The sequence below is a fragment of the Anolis carolinensis genome, unplaced genomic scaffold (genome assembly GCF_035594765.1).
Source record: "Anolis carolinensis isolate JA03-04 unplaced genomic scaffold, rAnoCar3.1.pri scaffold_9, whole genome shotgun sequence".
Lineage (NCBI taxonomy): Eukaryota > Metazoa > Chordata > Lepidosauria > Squamata > Dactyloidae > Anolis > Anolis carolinensis.
Genome location: NW_026943820.1, coordinates 3,524,001 through 3,543,960, shown reverse-complemented (window position 1 = coordinate 3,543,960; position 19,960 = coordinate 3,524,001). Strand labels below are relative to the sequence as shown.

Sequence of the window (19,960 nt, the reverse complement as noted above, 5' to 3'; positions counted from 1 at the left end):
CATCCATGCTCTCATCTGGTGATGCTCTATCCATTCTCTCCTTTGGTGATGTTCCATCCCTTCTCTCCTTTGTTGATACTCCATCTGTCCTCATCTGATGGTAGTCCATTTCGTGATACTCCATCCATGTTCTCATCTAGGTGATGCTCCATCTCTTCACTCTTTTGGTGATGGTTCATCCATGCTCTCATCTGGTGATGCTCCATCTGTTATCTCGTCTGGTGATGCTCTCTCCGTTCTCTCCTTTGTTGATATTCCATCTGTCCTCATCTGATGGTGGTCCATTTCGTGATACTCCACCCATGTTCTCATCTGGTGATGCTCCATCCGTTCTCTCCTTTGGTAATGGTTCATCCTTGCTCTCATCTGGTGATGCTCCATCTGTTATCTCGTCTGGTGATGCTCTCTCCGTTCTCTCCTTTGGTGATGTTCCATCCATTCTCTCCTTTGTTGATACACCATCTGTCCTCATCTGATGGTGGTCCATTTCGTGATACTCCATCCATGTTCTCATCTAGGTGATGCTCCATCTCTTCACTCTTTTGGTGATGGTTCATCCATGCTCTCATCTGGTGATGCTCCATCCGTTATCTCGTCTGGTGATGCTCTCTCCGTTCTCTCCTTTGTTGATATTCCATCTGTCCTCATCTGATGGTAGTCCATTTCGTGATACTCCATCCATGTTCTCATCTAGGTGATGCTCCATCTCTTCACTCTTTTGGTGATGGTTCATCCATGCTCTCATCTGGTGATGCTCCATCCATTATCTCGTCTGGTGATGCTCTCTCCGTTCTCTCCTTTGGTGATGTTCCATCCGTTCTCTCCTTTGTTGATACACCATCTGTCCTCATCTGATGGTGGTCCATTTCGTGATACTCCATCCATGTTCTCATCCGGTGATGCTCCATCCATTCTCTCATCTGGTGATGCTCCTCCCATTCTCTCCTTTGGTAATATTCTATCTATTCTCTTGTTTGGTGATACTCCTTCTGTCCTCATCTGTTGGTGGTCCATTGGTGATGCTCCATCCATTCTCACATATGGTGATGCTCCATCCTTTCTTTTGTAGGCAGAGGAGGTTCAGAGGAGCGGCCTGGACAGATTGTATCAACCGGCAGCGGCAGACCAGGCCTCCTTGGACACCGCACTGCCGGGTACAGTGGCAGGTTCTCCCGACAGCACAGCTTCCAGGCAGGTGCATAGGGGCGAAGGGCTGGAACGTCTCCAGGTGTGTCTACACTGTAGAGTGAATGCAGTTTCCATCTCAATGAGATGGAATCCTGCGAGTTGTAGTTTGTAAGGGCAACAAGTCTTGGGCAGAGATGACAAAAGACCTTGTAAAACTACAACTCTCAGAATTCTGTGGAGGTTAAAGTGGTGTCAAAATGTAGTCATACTACAGTGTAGACGCATCCTCCGCGCATTCCGGTAGAACAGCTCCATGACAGGTCTATCTCCTTTCTCCACAGTGCGGGCGAAGCTGTGGAAGTGCTTAGCACCGACACCACCGGTTACGAGACTCGAAGCAACAGCAACGAGCGAAGCCCTGAGTTCGAGTCCCAGGACGGCATGATGCTCCTCCTTCCCAGCAGCTCCCAAGAACTCCTGGCCGACTCCGCGACCCGGCCCCGAACGGCCAGCGAGTTGCTGCAGAGCAGGTACCAGAAACACGGAGAACAGTCCAAAAGCAGAACCTAACTCTGGAGACAGATCTGAGTAACAAGAAAAACAGTTTGGGCAGAAATGCAGTTGGACACCACTTGAACCGACACGGCTCAGTGCGATGGAATCTTGGGATGCGTAGTTTTAATAATGGTTTTAGCCTTCTGTGCCAAAGAATGCCAGACTATGACTCCCACGATTCTGTAGCATTGAGCCATGGCAGTCCAAATGGTGCCGAACTGCATTAAATCCTCAGCGTAGATGCGTTTAATGTGTGTATTTTATAGAAATTTGTTTTTATTTTTATTTTATTGTATGACACAGCAAACAAGATAGATATGCTGGATTTCGTATCACAAAACCACAAGTCGAACACTTCCCAAGTGTCTAGGACTGTGTGATGTATTTTCGGATGATGCGTGCAGATCCCAGTAGGGTGGCCTTTTGCAGTTGGCAGATCGTGATTTTGTCAATGTCTATTGTTTCCAAATGCCAGCTGAGATCTTTTGGCACGGCACCCAGTGTGCCCATCACCACCGGGACCACCTGCACTGGTTTCTGCCAGAGTTTTTGAAGTTCAATCTTGAGGTCTTGGTAGCGGCTGAGTTTTTCCTGTTGTTTTTCGTCAATGCAACTGTCACCTGGGATGGCAACATCAATGATCCAAACTCTTTTCTTTCCCACAACTGTGATGTCTGGTGTGTTGTGTTCCAGCACTTTGTCAGGCTGGATTCGGAAGTCCCACAGTATCTTTGCATGCTCATTTTCTAATAGTTTTGCAGGTTTGTGATCCCACCAGTTCTTTGCTGCTGGAAGGTGGTACTTGAGGCATAAGTTCCAATGAATCATTTGGGCCACATAGTTGTGCCTCTGTTTGTAGTCTGTCTGTGCGATTTTCTTACAGCAGCTGAGGATATGATCCATGGTTTCGTCGGTTTCCTTGCACAGTCTGCATTTTGGGTCATCAGCTGATTTTTAAATCTTGGCCTGAATTGCCTTTGTCCTGATGTCTTGCTCCTGGGCTGCAAGGATCAGGCCTTCTGTCTCCTTCTTCAGGGTCCCATTCGTGAGCCAGAGCCAGGTCTTCTCCTTGTCAGCTTTTCCTTCAATTTTGTCAAGGAACTTTCCATGCAAGGTTTTGTTGTGCCAGCTGTCAGCTCTAGTTTGTAGTGCGGTTTTCTTGTACTGGTATTATTATTATTATTATATTTGTATCATCATCAACATCATTCCACAGGTCTATAAACCCCACTTGCCTAGTTTCCAACAGACCTCTCAACCTCTTAGGATGCCTGCCACAGATGTGGGTGAAACGTCAGGAGAGACTGCTTCTGGAGCATGGCCAGACAGCCCAGAAAAATCATAACAGTCATGATTCCTCCTTCCAATGCATCTCTTTCTCTCATAGGCACGTCTCCTTCAAAGAGCTTGAGGAGTCGGAGCGTTTCTACCAATCCCGCAACCGCCTGGTCCGGCTCCTGCTGGCCGGCTACCACTTTGTGGCTGGCCACTCGGACCTCCTGTGCTACTTCATCATCATCCTCAACAACATGGTGACGGCCTCGGTGGTCTCGGTGGTGCTGCCCATCCTGGTCTTCTTGTGGGCCATGCTCTCCATCCCCAGGCCCAGCAAGCGCTTCTGGATGACGGCCATCGTCTACACGGAGGCAAGCGAGAACGAGAATCCGGAACATATGGGAGACCAAGCACTGCTCTAGGTCTTCCAGCATGGCTCTATGGTCAACCCCTGGCAGAAGTTGGCCATAGGAACAAGTGGTTCCTAAAGAGAACACCATTCTAAGAATCTTAATTAATGCCTGGTGAAAGGTGGTCATAGACACATACAGGAGGACGTAGAATAATAATAATAATAATAATAATAATAATAATAATAATAATAATAATAATAAATTTATTTTCACCATTTTGCAAAGGAGTTATTTGGGGATACCATAGGGCTCATGTAGATGTGAGTTTATTTTTGTGTGTTGTCATGCACCCCAAGGTGTTGCTTGTGGTGCATGGGCTATGCTCTGGCCACCCCGGCGCACTTCTATTTGTGACTCTGTGTGTGTCGTGCATCCGCAGGTGATGGTGGTGGTCAAGTATCTCTTCCAGTTCGGCTTCTTCCCGTGGAACAGCTACAGCATCTTGGTGCGCAACGACGCCAAGGCCTTTTTCCCACCCAGAATCCTTGGCGTGGAGAAGACCGACAACTACATCAAGTACGACCTGATCCAGCTGATGGCCCTCTTCTTCCACCGCTCCTTACTCCTGGTAAGGCAAAGGAGTTTCCCAAAACTTTGAATGGAGTTGGAGTAGCCATTGGGAGAAAGTGGTACCTGGGGAAGCTCTTGGTATCCATGGTAACAGATACAGGATGCTTTTGGTAACCACAGCATCAGACTCAGGATGCTGGAGAGAGCTGATGTCTTCCAGGACAACCTACTCCTTCCAAAAGTAATTTTCCCAAAACTTTGGATGGAGTCAGAGTAGCCTTTGGGAGAAAGTGGTACCCAGAGATGCTCTTGGTAACCATGGTAACAGATGCAGGATGCCTTTGGTAACCATGGCATCACACTCAGGATGCTTGTGCCTCCCAGGTCAACCTGCTTCCTCCAAAAATAACTTTTCCAAAACTTTGGATGGAGTCGGAGTAGCCATTGGGAGAAAGTGGTACCCAGAGATGCTCTTGGTAACCACGGTAACAGATGCAGGATGGTTTTGGTAACCACAGCATCAGACTCAGGATGCTGGTGAGGATGCTGATGTCTCCCAGATCAACTTACCCCATCCAAAAGTAACTTTCCCAAAACTTTGGATGGAGTCGGAGTAGCCTTTAGGAGAAAGTGGTACCCAGAAACACTCTTGATATCCATGATAACAGATGCAGGATGCTTTTGGTAACCATGGCACCAGACTCAGGATGCTGGTGAGGATGCTGATGCCTCCCAGGTTAACTTGTTCCCTGCATAAGTAACTTTCCCAAAACTTTGGGATGGAGTTGGAGTAGCCTTTGGGAGAGAGTGGTACCTGGGGAAGCTCTTGGAAACCATGGTAACAGATGCAGGATGCTTTTGGTAACCATGGCATCAGACTCAGGATGCTGGTGAGGATGCTGATGTCTCCCAGATCAACCTACTCCATCCAAAAGCAACTTTCCCAAAACTTTGGATGGAGTCAGAGTATCCTTTGGGAGAAAGTGGTACCTAGAGACGCTCTTTGTAACCATGGTAACAGATGCAGGATGCCTTTGGTAACCATGGCATCAGATTCAGGATGCTGAAGCCTCCCAGATCAACCTATTCCTCCAAAAGCAACTTTCCCAAAACTCTGGAATGACGTTGAAGTAATCTTTGGGAGAAAGTGGTACCCAGAGATGCTCTTGGTAACCATGGTAACAGATACAGGATACTTTTGGTAACCAAGGCATCAGACTCAGGATGCTGGCAAGGATGTAGGTGTCTCCCAGGTCAACCTGGTCCCTCCAAAAGTAACTTTCCCAGAACTTTGGGAAAGTAGCCTTTGGAAACAGATGCTGGATGCCGATGAGGGCTGTTTTCCCTGGGGCCAACCTCATACGTCCCCCATCTCTTTGTTGCCAGAGCTATGGTTTGTGGGACCACGAGGAAGATGTCTTGGCCAAACCTCTGCCCGAAGCAGGAGAGCCACCGGTGTCAGTGCCAAGCGGAGAAGGATCCGGAGCAGAAACCGATGCCCAAGTCCCACCTGGCAAGACGGAAGCAGCGGCGGTTCCAGAGGCAGAGACGTCGAAAGGGATCCGGTCACGATTCAGGAAGAAAAAGAAGGAGAAGAAAGAGAAAGAGAAGAGCAGGGTGGTGGAGGAAGACGTGACGGAAGGTTGGTTAGGGCACTTTTAAGTCAATTGGTTTATAGCAGAGGTGGGCAAATATGTAATACACTGTGTTTTTTTTCCCCTATTCCTGTATATAAATTAAAATATGGATACTTAGGATCGCTGGTGGCAAAATGGATGCACAGTCATCCAAGGAATGTCTCCCACCAATGCTCCTGAAATGCTTTCATGCACATGCTTTTTTTCTTTTTTCTAGCTTCAGAAGAGCAAGAAAAGAAAGACGAGATGGAGGAGGGAGAGGAGAAGAGGTCGAGCCCTTCCCAGGAAAAGCTGAAGGCTGCCGGACGGAGAGCAAAGCACTTCTTTGCCTCTGCGTAAGTGCGGAGTGGGTGCAATGGATGTTGTACTAGCAACATCCCCCACTTTCTCTCTCCACAAAGGAGACTCAAAGCGGATGACATTGAAAGCATTTCAATACAATTTAAAATCCAGATAGGCTTAGGATCTAGATCAGGCATGGGCAAACTTCAGCTGTCATTCTTAATCAATAGTTCATAATCTTTAAGTATAGTTGCACTCACTGAAGTCCATTGGCATACATGTATCCACTTCTACTGAGGTCTGGACACATGCTGCTAACATTGATGTCCAAACACATACATGCATCCGCCTCAACTGAGGTCTGGACACACACTACTAACATTTAGGTCCAAACACATACATGCATCCACCTCCACTGAGGTCTGGACACATGCTGCTAACATTGATGTCCAAACACATACATGCATCCGCCTCCACTGAGGTCTGGACACACACTACTAACATTTAAGTCCAAACACATACATGCATCCACCTCCACTGAGGTCTGGGCACATACTGCTAACATTGATGTCCAAACACATACATGCATCCACCTCCACTGAGGTCTGGATACATGCTGCTAACATTGAAGTCCAAACACATACATGCATCCACCTCCACTGAGGTCTGGGCACATACTGCTAACATTGATGTCCAAACACATACATGCATCCGCCTCCACTGAGGTCTGGACACATACTGCTAACATTAAAGTCCAAACACATACATGCATCCCCCTCCGCTGAGGTCTGGACACTTACTGCTAACATTGATGTCCAAACACATACATGCATCCACCTCCACTGAGGTCTGGACACATGCTGCTAACATTTCAGTCCAAACACATACATGCATCCACCTCCACTGAGGTCTGGACACATACTGCTAACATTAAAGTCCAAACACATACATGCATCCCCCTCCGCTGAGGTCTGGACACTTACTGCTAACATTGATGTCCAAACACATACATGCATCCACCTCCACTGAGGTCTGGACACATGCTGCTAACATTTCAGTCCAAACACATACATGCATCCACCTCCACTGAGGTCTGGACACACACTACTAACGTTTAAGTCCAAACACATACATGCATCCACTTCCACTGAGGTCTGGACACATAGTGCTAACATTGAAGTCCAAACACATACATGCATCCACCTCCACTGAGGTCTGGACACATGCTGCTAACATTAAAGTCCGAACACATACATGCATCCACCTCCACTGAGATCTGGACACACACTGTTAACATTGAAGTCCAGACACATACATGCATCCACCTCCACTGAGGTCTGGACACATGCTGCTAACATTACAGTCCGAACACATACATGCATCCACCTCCACTGAGATCTGGACACACATTACTAACATTAAAGTCCGAACATATACATGCATCCTCCTCCACTGAGGTCTGGACACATAGTGCTAACATTGAGGTACAAACACATACATGCATCCCCCTCCACTGAGGTCTGGACACATGCAGCTAACATTGAAGTCCAAACACATACATGCACCTACCTCCACTGAGGTCTGGACACATAGTGCTAACATTTAAGTCCAAACACATACATGCATCCACCTCCACTGAGGTCTAATGAAAACTGAACAACAAAACGGAGTCCTGAGTCTGAACATGCAGCCTTATCCTACTCACTTTTCCCTCCTTCTTTCAGGGCAGGATGTGTCTTCCAACCATTGCGGCAGTTTTTCCGGGACATTTTGCACAGCAAATACCGGGCTGCCACAGACGTCTATGCACTCATGTTCCTGGCCGATGTGGTCGACTTCATCATCATCATCTTTGGTTTCTGGGCTTTTGGGGTATGTCTTGTTCGTTGTTGGTCTTTGCAAAGTTAATGTGCAGGTTGAGCATCCCTTACTGGAAATGTTTCGTGTATTGGATTTCGGAATATTTGCATTAACTTCATGAGATATCTTGGAGTTTTAACACAACATGTTTCATAGACCTCTTTATACACAGGTAACTATATGCATGGTGTTTGCAAATAATATTTTGTGCATGAAATAAATTTCACTAAGCCACCCAAGTGGATGTTTTTGGAGCATCTTGGATGTCCAGAACAGGGGGAAGTTGTCATAAATTGGGAATGACTCAAAGGCACGCAGACTGGTGCCAGCAAGGACTCTAGAACCCAGAATCCTTTCCTCCCCAGAAACATTCGGCCGCGGCGGACATCGCCTCCTCGCTTTCGGAGGACCAGGTCCCGCAGGCCTTCCTGGTGATGCTGCTCATCCAGTTCTCCACCATGGTCATCGACCGGGCCCTCTACCTCCGCAAGAGCGTCCTGGGCAAGCTCGCCTTCCAGGTCTTCTTGGTCTTCGGCATCCACGTCTGGATGTTCTTCATCCTGCCGGCCGTCACCGACAGGTGAGTCTCCACAGGTGACCCCGTCTTCTCCCAAGCCCTTCCAAGGACTCCATGGAATCCTAGAGTTGGGAGAGACCCCCAAAGGCCATCCAGTCCAGCCCCCTTCTGACTGGCAGGGAGACACAATCCAAGCCCTCCCGACAGATGGCCATGGAACCTCTACGTTGGGGACTCAATCCAACCTCTATGTTGGGGACTCCATCAAAGCCAATCCATCTTGAATGTTTCCATTTTGAAAGTTCATAAGAGTTGAAAGAGACTCCTACTAAAGTTCTTCCAGTCCAAGCCCCTTCTGCCAGGCAGGAAGACACAATCAAAGCCCTCCTGACAGATGGCCATCCAACCTCTATGTTGTGATTCAGTCCAACCTGTGTTGAAGACACCATCACAGCCATTCCATATAAAATATTTCCATAGACTCATAGAGTTGAAAGAGACCCCCAAAGGCCATCCAATCCAGCCCCCTTCTGACAGGCAGGAAGACACAATCGAAGCCCTCCCGACAGATGGCTATCGAACTTGTATGTTGGAGATTCAATCCAACCTCTATGTTGAGGACACCATCATAGCCATTCCATCTTGAATATTTCCATAGGCTCATAGAGTTGGAAGAGAGCCCCAAAAGCCATTGAAAACGTCCCCCAAAGGCTATCCAGTCCAACCCTCTTCTGACTGGCTTGAAGACACAATCCAAGCCCTCCCGACAGATGGCCATGGAACCTCTACGTTGGGGACTCAATCCAACCTCTATGTTGGGGACTCCATCAAAGCCAATCCATCTTGAATGTTTCCATTTTGAAAGTTCATAGATTTGAAAGAGACCCCCAAAGGCCAGCCAGTCCAACCCCCTTCTGCCAGGCAAGGAGACACAATCCAAGCCCTCCCAACAGATGGCCATCCAACCTCTATGTTTGGAACTCTATCACAGCCTCTATGTTGGAGACTCCATCACAGCCATTCCATATAAAATATTTCCATAGACTCATAGAGTTGGAAGGTCCCCCAAAGGCCATCCAGTCCAACCCCCTTCTGCCAGGCAGGAAGGCACAATCGAAGCCCTCCCGACAGATGGCCATCCAGCCTCTATGTTGGAGACTCCATCAAAGCTATTCCATCTTGAATGTTTCCATTTTGAAAGTTCATAGAGTTGAAAGAGACCCCCAAAGGTCATCCAATCCAAGCCCCTTCTGCCAGGCAGGAAGACACAATCGAAACCCTCCCAACAGATGGCCATCGAACTTCTATGTTGGAGATTCAATCCAACCTCTATGTTGAGGACACCATCACAACCATTCCATATTGAATATTTCCATAGACTCCTAGAGTTGGAAAAGAGCCCCAAAAGCCATTGAGTCCAACCCCCTTCTTCCAGGCAAGAAGACACAATCAAAGCACTCCTGGCAGATGGCCATTCAACCTCTATATTGGGGATTCCATCCAGCCTCTACGTTGGGAAATCTATCACAGCCTCTATTTTGGGAAATCTATCACAGCCATTCCGTCTTGAATGTTTCCATTTTGAAAGTTCATAGAGTTGAAAGAGACCCCCAAAGATCTTCCAATGCAACCCCCTTCTGCCAGGCAGGAAGACACAATCGAAACCCTCCCAACAGATGGCCATCAAACTTCTATGTTGGAGATTCAATCCAACCTCTATGTTGAGGACACCATCACAACCATTCCATATTGAATATTTCCATAGACTCCTAGAGTTGGAAGGTCCCCCAAAGGCCATCCAGTCCAACCCCCTTCTGCCAGGCAGGAAGACACAATCCAAGCCCTCCCGACAGATGGCCATGCAGCCATCTCCAAAGACGGGAACTCCATCGCATCCATTCCAGCCTTGGTGTTGTCTCAAACGCAGTCTATGGCTCCCACCCTGATTCTCCGTTTCCCTCTCCAGGATGTTTAACATGAACACCGTGGCCCAGCTGTGGTACTTTGTGAAGTGCATCTACTTTGCGCTGTCGGCCTATCAGATCCGCTGCGGCTACCCCACACGCATCCTGGGCAACTTCCTCACCAAGAAGTACAACCACCTCAACCTCTTCCTCTTCCAAGGGTAAGTAAGGACGGGGAATGTGAGGACTGCTGTGGCCAAGGCAGTGGGAGCCTTAAGGGGAAGACATCTACAACAGCAACAACAACAACAACAATAATAATAAACAACAAACAACAACAACAAAACAACATCTTCATTTGTGCCCAGGCTTTTAATGAATAAATGATAAAGACGACCCAGATTGTTATATGGATAAAGTTGGAGGATATTGGACAAACGGATTTTAAACACATGTTTTATGTTTTATATTTTATACTGTATTTAATTGGTTGTATTTTTATATGTTGTTGTTTTTAATGATGTATCGGCATCGAATTGTTGCCAATTGTACGCTGCCCTGAGTCCCTCCGGGTGAGAAGGGCGGGATATAAATATTTGAAATAAACAATAATAACGATAATAATAATGATGATGATAATAATAATAATAATAATAATAATAATAGAAGTAACCCCAGGGGCCATTCAGTCCAACCTATTTCTGCCATGCAGTAAAAGCACAAATCAAAGCACCCCCAACAGATGGCCATCTATCTAGCCTTTGAAGTAATAGTAGTAGTAGTAGTAGTAGTAGTAGTAGTAATTAATAATAATAATAATAATAAAGAGCAAGCCCAGGGGCCATCCAGTCCCACCCCCTTCTGCCATGCAGGAAAAGCACAGTCAAAGCATCCCCAAGAGATGGCCATCCAGCCTTTGTAATAATAATAATAATAATAATAATAATAATAATAATAATAATAATAATAGGCCACCTTACTGGGATCTGCATGCGTCATCCGAAAATACATCACACAGTCCTAGACACTTGGGAAGAGTTCGACGAAATCCAGCATATCTATCTTGTTTGCTGTGTCGTAATAATAATAATAATAATAATAATAATAATAATAATAATAATAATAGCAAACCCAGGGGCCATCCAGTTCTACCCCCTTCTGCCATGCAGGAAAAGCACAATCAAAGCACCCCCAACAGATGACCATCCAGCCTTTGAAATGATAATAGTAATACAGTAGATTCTCACTTATCCAACACTCGCTTATCCAACGTTCTGGATTATCCAACGCATTTTTGTAGCCAATGTTTTCAATATATCATGATATTTTGGTGCAAAATTCGTAAATACAGTAATTACTATGTAGTATTACTTCATATTGGACTACTTTTTCTGCCAAATTTGTTGTATAACATGATGTTTTGGTGCTTAATTTGTAAAATCATAACCTAATTTGATATTTAATAGGCTTTTCCTTAATCTCTCCTTATTATCCAACATATTCACTTATCCAATGTTCTGCTGGCCCGTTTATGTTGGATAAGTGAGACTCTACTGTACTAGTATTAATAATAGGAGCAACCCCAGGGGACACCCAGTCCAATCCTCTTTATTTTGCCATGTAATAAAAGCACAAATCAAAGCACCAAATCTACAGTGTAGATGCACCCTATGAAAACGAGAATGGAGGGAGGCAGAAGAATGAGTAATTGAGTAACTTAGAATTTGGAACTTGAGCTCTCTCTCCTTCTTTCTCCGCCAGTTTCCGCTTGGTGCCTTTCCTGGTGGAGCTGCGGGCCGTCATGGACTGGGTCTGGACCGACACCACTTTGTCCCTCTCGAACTGGATGTGCGTGGAAGACATCTACGCCAACATCTTCATCATCAAGTGCAGCCGCGAGACAGAGAAGGTTGGGAGGCCATAACATTATTATTATTATTTATTATTATTATTATTATTATTATTATTATTATTATTATTATTATTATTAACATTGAGGCTGGGTGGCCATCTGTCAGGGGTGCTTTGCTTGTGCTTTTGGTACACAAGAAGGCGCTTGGACTAAATGGCCCAAGGGGTCTCTTCCAATTATTATTATTATTATTATTATTATTATTATTATTATTGACATGGAGGCTGGGTGGCCATCTGTTAGGGGTGCTTTGCTTGTGCTTTTGGTGCAGAAAGGTAGAAGGCGGTTGGACTAAATGGCCTAAGGGGTCTCTTCCAATTATTATTATTATTATTATTATTATTATTATTGACATGGAGGCTGGGTGGCCATCTGTTAGGGGTGCTTTGCTTGTGCTTTTGGTGCAGAAAGGTAGAAGGCGGTTGGACTAAATGGCCTAAGGGGTCTCTTCCAATTATTATTATTATTATTATTATTATTATTATTATTATTATTGACATGGAGGCTGGGTGGCCATCTGTTAGGGGTGCTTTGCTTGTGCTTTTGGTGCAGAAAGGTAGAAGGCGCTTGGACTAAATGGCCCAAGGGGTCTCTTCCAATTATTATTATTATTATTATTATTATTATTGACATGGAGGCTGGGTGGCCATCTGTTAGGGGTGCTTTGCTTGTGCTTTTGGTGCAGAAAGGTAGAAGGCGCTTGGACTAAATGGCCTAAGGGGTCTCTTCCAATTATTATTATTATTATTATTATTATTATTATTATTATTGACATTGAGGCTGGGTGGCCATCTGTTAGGGGTGCTTTGCTTGTGCTTTTGGTGCAGAAAGGTAGAAGGCGGTTGGACTAAATGGCCCAAGGGGTCTCTTCCAACCCTCTTTATTATTACAATTATATTACAATATAATTCACAATAATAAATTCAGTAGAGTCTCACTTATCCAACATAAACGGGCCGGCAGAACGTTGGATAAGCGAATATGTTGGATAATAAGGAGAGATGAAGGAGAAGCCTATTAAACATCAAATTAGGTTATGATTTTACAAATTAAGCACCAAAACATCATGTTATTCAACAAATTTGACAGAAAAAGTAGTTCAATATGCAGTAATGCTACATAGTAATTACTGTATTTATGAATTTAGCACCAAAAAATCATGATATATTGAAAACATTGACTACAAAAATGCGTTGGATAATCCAGAACGTTGGATAAGCGAATGTTGGATAAGTGAGACTCTACTGTAATAATTAATATATTGTATATACATGCAATACTGATTACAATATTATAATGTAATGCAATATAATACTAATAATAATACAATATAATAATATTTATATATCTTTTATTTCATGGAATATTACTGGTAATATTACAGCAGGGGTCCCCAAACTAAGGCCCGGGGGCCGGATGCGGCCCTCCAAGGTCATTTACCTGGCCCCCGCCCTCAGTTTTATAATATAATATTTTTATATAAGTTTTAATAATATAATATATTGTATATACATATAATATTGATAATAATCTTATGTTATACAATATAATACTAATAGTAATACCATATAATAATATTAATTGTATGTTATATATTACATATTATATAATAGTATAGTGGTATAGTTCAATATACAGTAGAGTCTCGCTTATCCAACGTAAATGGGCCGGCAGAACGTTGGATAAGTGAATATGTTGAATAATAAGGAGAGATTAAGGAAAAGCCTATTAAACATCAAATTAGGTTATGATTTTACAAATTAAGCACCAAAACATCATGTTATACAACAAATTTGACAGAAAAAAGTAGTTCAATACACAGTAATGCTATGTAGTAATTACTGTATTTATGAATTTAGCACCAAAATATCACAATATATTGAAAACATTGACTACAAAAATGCGTTGGATAATCCAGAACGTTGGATAAGCGAGTGTTGGATAAGTGAGACTCTACTGTAGTAATATATAATGCTAATATTGTGTTATGCTAATAATATAATATAATATGTACATACAGCTGCTCTGAGTTCCCTTCGGGGTGAGAAGGGCGGGATATAAATGTAGTAAATAAATGCAGTAAATAAATAAATAATTTTAGACTTAGGCTCAACCAAAGTCTGACATGACTTGAAGGCACACAACAACAACAACAACAATCCTAATTAATTTGACTATCTCATTGGCCAGTAGCAGGCCCACACTTTCCATTGAAATCCTAATAGGTTTATGTTGGTTAAAATTGTTTTCATTTTTAAATATTGTATTGTTCTTTCGTTGTTGTTGTTGCTGTTGCACTACAAATAAGACATGTATAGGAATTCGTTTGTATTTTTTTTTCAAATGATAATTCGGCCCCTCAACAGTCTGAAGGATTGCTTAAAAAGTTTGGGGACCCCTGTATTACAGTATAGTGGTGTAGTGCAATATGCTGGTATATAGTGCTAGTGTTGTGCTGTGCTATTGATATAATATGCTGTATGTAAATATTATTTGTATGCCGCTCTGAGTCCCCTTCGAGGTGAGACGGGCGGGATATAAATGTAGTAAATAAATAAATATTAGTATTGACATTGAGGCTGGGTGGCCATCTGTTAGGGGTGCTTTGCTTGTGCTTTTGGTGCATGGCCGAATGGGATCAAATTGCATTCATTCTACAGCGTAGGTGCATTCAAGGAAACTACAAGTTTGTAAAACATCACAAACTGGGAGGTGTCTCCTTCATAGGAACACAAACAACAAAAGTTGAGCGTAACCAATTCAGGCAATTAGGTCCCACTGTTAGTGATGGATTAATTGGTTTAAATGGGAGCCCATTGCTTTGCAAATGGCACTGCGTCTGAATGGCCTGTGTTCCTCGTCAGAAATACCCGCAGCCCAAGGGCCAGAAGAAGAAGAAGATTGTCAAGTACGGCATGGGCGGCCTCATCATCCTCTTCCTCATCTGCATCATCTGGTTCCCGCTGCTCTTCATGTCGCTGGTGCGCTCCGTGGTCGGCGTGGTCAACCACCCCATTGACGTCACCATCACCCTCAAACTGGGGGGCTACGAGGTGAGAATGGGAAGGAAGGAATGGGCTAACATTTGGGGTTTTCAGAACTTTTCAGGACTTTTTTCAAGACATACACGTGCAAGGAAAATTCATCATGGCTTGATCTTGAAGCATGACATACACAACTGCACTAACAAGTAAATTCCAAGTCTTTGTTTCGCATCTAGAATCAATTAACATTTGTGCAGAGCTGCATATACTATACACAACCTTCCAGTAATAATCACAACATCTTGTGTAAGGTAAGTCAGCATTATTTTTGCTAGGGCTGATGTTTTCAACCCATACGTTGCCATATTATTGACTCTATGGCCCTTGCTAATTTATAGGTCTGGTTTTAAAATAATAATAATAATAATAATAATAATAATAATAATAATAATAATTGACAAAATCACCATCTGCCAACTGCAAATTCCAGAACTTTGCAAAGATACTGTGGGACTTCCGAATCCAGACTGACAAAGTTCTGGAACACAACACACCAGACATCACAGTTGTGGAAAAGAACAAGGTTTGGATCATTGATGTTGCCATCCCAGGTGACAGTCGCATTGACGAAAAACAACAGGAAAAACTCAGCCGCTATCAGGACCTCAAGATTGAACTTCAAAGACTCTGGCAGAAACCAGTACAGGTGGTCCCGGTGGTGATGGGCACACTGGGTGCTGTGCCAAAAGATCTCAGCCGGCATTTGGAAACAATAGACATTGACAAAATCACCATCTGCCAACTGCAAAAGGCCACCCTACTGGGATCTGCACGCATCATCAGAAAATACATCACACAGTCCTAGACACTTGGGAAGTGTTCGACTTGTGGTTTTGCGAAACGAAATCCAGCATATCTATCTTGTTTGCTGTGCCATACAACGTCGTTGTGTTGATAATAATAATAATAATAATAATCAGCCGCTACCAAGACCTCAAGATTGAACTTCAAAGACTCTGGCAGAAACCAGTGCAGGTGGTCCCGGTGGTGATGGGCACACTGGGTGCCGTGCCAAAAGATCTCAGCCGGCATTTGGAAACAATAGACATTGACAAAATCACGATCTGCCAGCTGCAAAAGGCCACCCTACTGGGATCTGCACGCATCATCCGAAAATACATCACACAGTCCTAGACACTTGGGAAGTGTTCGACTTGTGATTTTGTGAAACAAAATCCAGCATAAACTATCTTGTTTGCTGTGTCATACAACGTCGTTGTGTCAATAATAATAATAATAATAAAACTTTATTTATACCCCGCCACCATCTCCCCAACGGGGACTCGGGGCGGCTTACATGGGGCCATGCCCAGAACAATACAATATAACAAAATATAAAAACAACACATCATAACACATTAAACAATACAATAGATAATAATATACATTACAACACAAAATCAGAGAAGCAATAAAAAACAAGGGCGGGCCACATGAACACCAAGTTAAAACTCGGGGCGAGAAAGAAATAAGAATAAAAACCACAATTGTGTTATTAATGTTGATATACTGTATTTTATATGTTGTGTGGCACCCTTGTGTGCTATTTGTAAGCCGTCCTGAGTCCCTAATGGGAGATGGTGGCGGGGTATAAATAAAAAGTTTGTTTATTTATTATTTATTTTGCCAAGAGAATTGCAGTCATTTTCCTATTGGGAGCAATGCAATGGCGCACCCTGCTGGCCTTTGGAAGAATGGCAAGATAAGGCATTTCATGGGATGATGTAAAATCAGAATTCGAAGATGTTTTAATAAGTGTGAACAAGTGCATTTTGATAATTCCTGACATTTTCCTATTGGTTGCACTATTTTTTAAGCTCTGTCATTTATGGGTTGCTGTCAGTTTTTCGTTCTGTATGGCCATGCTCCGGCAGCATTCCCTCCTGACATTTCAACTGCATCTGTGGCTAATGGCATTTTGAGAGGTCTGTTGGCAGTGAGGCAAGTGGAGTGTGTGTGTGTGTGTGTGTGTGTGTGTGTGTGTGTGTGTGTGTGTGTGTATATATATATATATATATATATATATCTGTGGAATAACGTCCAAAGTGGGAGAAATAACCCTTGTCTGCTTAAAGCACGTGTGAATGTTATAATAATAATAATAATAATTATTATTATTATTATATTTGCTTGTTAGCACCTCCCAAACAGAGGATGTCTTCAGGCAACAGAGGCCATGCTACCTCTATGTAGCTACTCTCACTGATTGACTTTGCAGCTTCATGGATACTCAATGTTATTCAAGTTTGCTAATTTCAAGATTCGCACTTGCTTTACGTAGACATTATTCCACAGATATCTATATATCTGTCTGTCTGTCTATCTATCCCCCACTTGCCTCACTGCCAACAGTATCTCTGAGGATGCTTGCCACACATGCAGGCGAAACATCAGGAGAGAATGCTACTAGAACATGGCCATGCAGCCTGAAAAAACTTACAGCAACCCAGTGACTCTTCGGCACACTGCTGGAAGTTTTTATGGTGTCGTAAATTAATGAAATTAGCCTCCCTGCATAAAGCGGTACCTAAATTTTCTACTTGACAACACACCTGTCATTTGTATTTTGCTAGAAGTGTAATAGCATGTGCCTAGGACCACCAGCCAGAAAATAATGTCAGATCCCAAGAGCATCCTTGTAAACGACAGACTGTGAAAGTACTGTATATACTCGAGTATAAGCCTAGTTTTTCAGCCCTTTTTTTAGGACTGAAAAAGCCCCCCTTGGCTTATACTCAGGTGAGGGTCCTGGTTAGCTTATATTTGGGTCAGCTTATACTCGAGAACATATGGTACATTTATTATTTTTCTCTGTTATTATTGGTATTATTACATTTATTATTGTACTCTATTATTGTTGCTACTGTTACATTTATTTTACTCTATTTTTATTATTAATACATGTATTATTTCACTCTGTTCTTATTATATTTATGATTCTACTCTATTATTACATGTATTATTTTCCTGTATTTAGTATTATTATTACATGTATTATTTTACTCTATTATTCAAAGGATACATAAGCACATTTACACTGAAGATGAGAAGAATGATTTGATCAGAGTTGGACAGTCTTATCTTAAATTAGAGCTTGATGTAAATATTCAAAAACATTTAACCTACTGATGCCTCAATTAATGTAATTTTATTGGTATCTATTTTTATTTCTGAAATTTACCAACCTCGGCTTATACTGGAGTCAATGTTTTCCCAGTTTTTTTGTGGTAAAATTAGGTGTCTCAGCTTATATTCGGAAGTTCCAGTACTGGAGTCAATGTTTTCAGCTTATATTCGGGTCGGCTTATATTTGAGTATTATACGGTATATGCTGTCGACTTCTGAGCATGGGTGGTGCTTCAAGACCATCATTATTGTCTCCCACATCCTTTCCTTTCTTTCAGCCCTTGTTTACCATGAGTGCCCAGCAGCAGTCGATTGTACCTTTCACCCCAAAGGACTACGAAGCTTTGACGGACAAGTTTGTGCGGCAACCGGTGAGTTGGATGAAATTTTAGTTCTTGTTTCTCAGCTGCTTTTATTCCTGGAAAGGTGGGATGTGAATATGCATCACTCTCCTCTGTCCCCAGCTGGCCATGCAGTTCATCACCCTCTACGGCTACGAGGACATTGTGACGGCGCGCATCGAGGGCAATTCGGGCTCGTTGTGGAGCATCAGCCCTCCCAGCCGGGAGCAGCTCAGGCAGGAGCTGCAGAACGGCTCTTCGGACATCACGTTGCGCTTTACATGGAATTTCCAAAGGTATATACATACGTGGAGCCTCTGGTGGCACAGGTGGTTAAATCACTGAGCTGCTGAACTTGCTGACTGAATGGTCGGCGATGAGCTCCTGCTGTTAGCCCCAGCTTCTGCCAACCTAGCAGTTCGAAAACATGCAAATGTGAGTAGATCAATAGGTACCACTCCGTCGGGAAGGTAACGGCGCTCCATGCAGTCATGCTTGCTACATGACCTTGGAGGTGTCTACGGACAACGCCGGCTCTTCAGCTTAGAAATGGAGATGAGCACCACCCCCCAGAGTTGCACATGACTAGACTTAATGTCAGGGAAAAACCTTTACCTTTACCATATATATATATATATATGTGTGTGTGTGTGTGTATTGAATGGTGGTAGTTTAGGACTATGGTGCTCTGCTGTGGCTTATGAACACCGAATGACTCTAATCCAAACTAGTCTCTTGTGTCATTCTATAATAATAATAATAATTATCAACACAACGACGTTATTGTTATGTGTTATGTTATGTGTTATGTTATGTTATGTGTTATGTGTTATGTTATTGTTATGTGTTATGTGTTATTATTATTATTTTATTTTTATAACCCACTTCCATCTCCCCCAAAGGGACTCGGGGCGGCTTACATGGGCCAAGTCCGGATAAAAATAATAATATAAAATACAGTAGAGTCTCACTTATCCAAGCCTCGCTTATCCAAGCCTCTGGATAATCCAAGCCATTTTTGTAGTCAATGTTTTCAATATATCGTGATATTTTGGTGCTAAATTCGTAAATACAGTAATTACAACATAACATTACTGCGTATTGAACTACTTTTTCTGTCAAATTTGTTGTATAACATGATGTTTTGGTGCTTAATTTGTAAAATCATAACCTAATTTGATGTTTAATAGGCTTTTCCTTAATCCCTCCTTATTATCCAAGATATTTGCTTATCCAAGCTTCTGCTGGCCTGTTTAGCTTGGATAAGTGAGACTCTACTGTATGTGTATGTGTGTGTGTGTATATATATATATATATATATATAGGTGGTAGTTTAGGACTATGGTGCTCTGCTGTGGCTTATGAACACTGAATGACTCTAATCCAAACTAGTCTCTTGTGTCATTCTATTATTTTTTTATTTTTATACCCCACTTCCATCTCCCCCGAAGGGGAC

The 19,960-nt window shown here is 43.1% G+C and overlaps 2 protein-coding genes across 9 annotated transcripts in view; one reads left to right on the top strand and one right to left on the bottom strand.

Moving 5' to 3' along the window:
• ctu2 (cytosolic thiouridylase subunit 2) overlaps positions 1-19,960 on the bottom strand; it is a 93,859-nt gene that overhangs the window by 57,538 nt on the left and 16,361 nt on the right. Inside the window, exon 16 of one of the 4 annotated variants that reach the window (XR_010000596.1) lies at positions 10,435-15,039. The exons of 2 other annotated variants lie outside the window; for them this stretch is intronic. The gene's annotated coding sequence lies outside the window, so the exon portion shown is untranslated. Of the gene's footprint in view, positions 1-10,434; positions 15,040-18,779; positions 18,916-19,960 lie in introns of those variants that run through there. One more of the 4 variants, XR_010000599.1, reaches the window with a different exon arrangement.
• Positions 1-19,960, top strand: part of piezo1 (piezo type mechanosensitive ion channel component 1 (Er blood group)) — a 165,921-nt gene that overhangs the window by 139,765 nt on the left and 6,196 nt on the right. For all 5 annotated transcript variants that reach the window (XM_062961872.1, XM_062961871.1, XM_062961870.1 and 2 more), the window contains 13 exons: positions 1,070-1,191; positions 1,470-1,658; positions 3,071-3,329; positions 3,751-3,939; positions 5,268-5,523; positions 5,736-5,853; positions 7,525-7,672; positions 8,026-8,240; positions 10,144-10,302; positions 11,843-11,990; positions 14,858-15,046; positions 18,442-18,534; positions 18,628-18,800. In XM_062961872.1, coding sequence (XP_062817942.1) covers positions 1,070-1,191; positions 1,470-1,658; positions 3,071-3,329; positions 3,751-3,939; positions 5,268-5,523; positions 5,736-5,853; positions 7,525-7,672; positions 8,026-8,240; positions 10,144-10,302; positions 11,843-11,990; positions 14,858-15,046; positions 18,442-18,534; positions 18,628-18,800 — 2,258 coding nt within the window. The remainder of the gene's footprint in view (positions 1-1,069; positions 1,192-1,469; positions 1,659-3,070; positions 3,330-3,750; positions 3,940-5,267; positions 5,524-5,735; positions 5,854-7,524; positions 7,673-8,025; positions 8,241-10,143; positions 10,303-11,842; positions 11,991-14,857; positions 15,047-18,441; positions 18,535-18,627; positions 18,801-19,960) is intronic.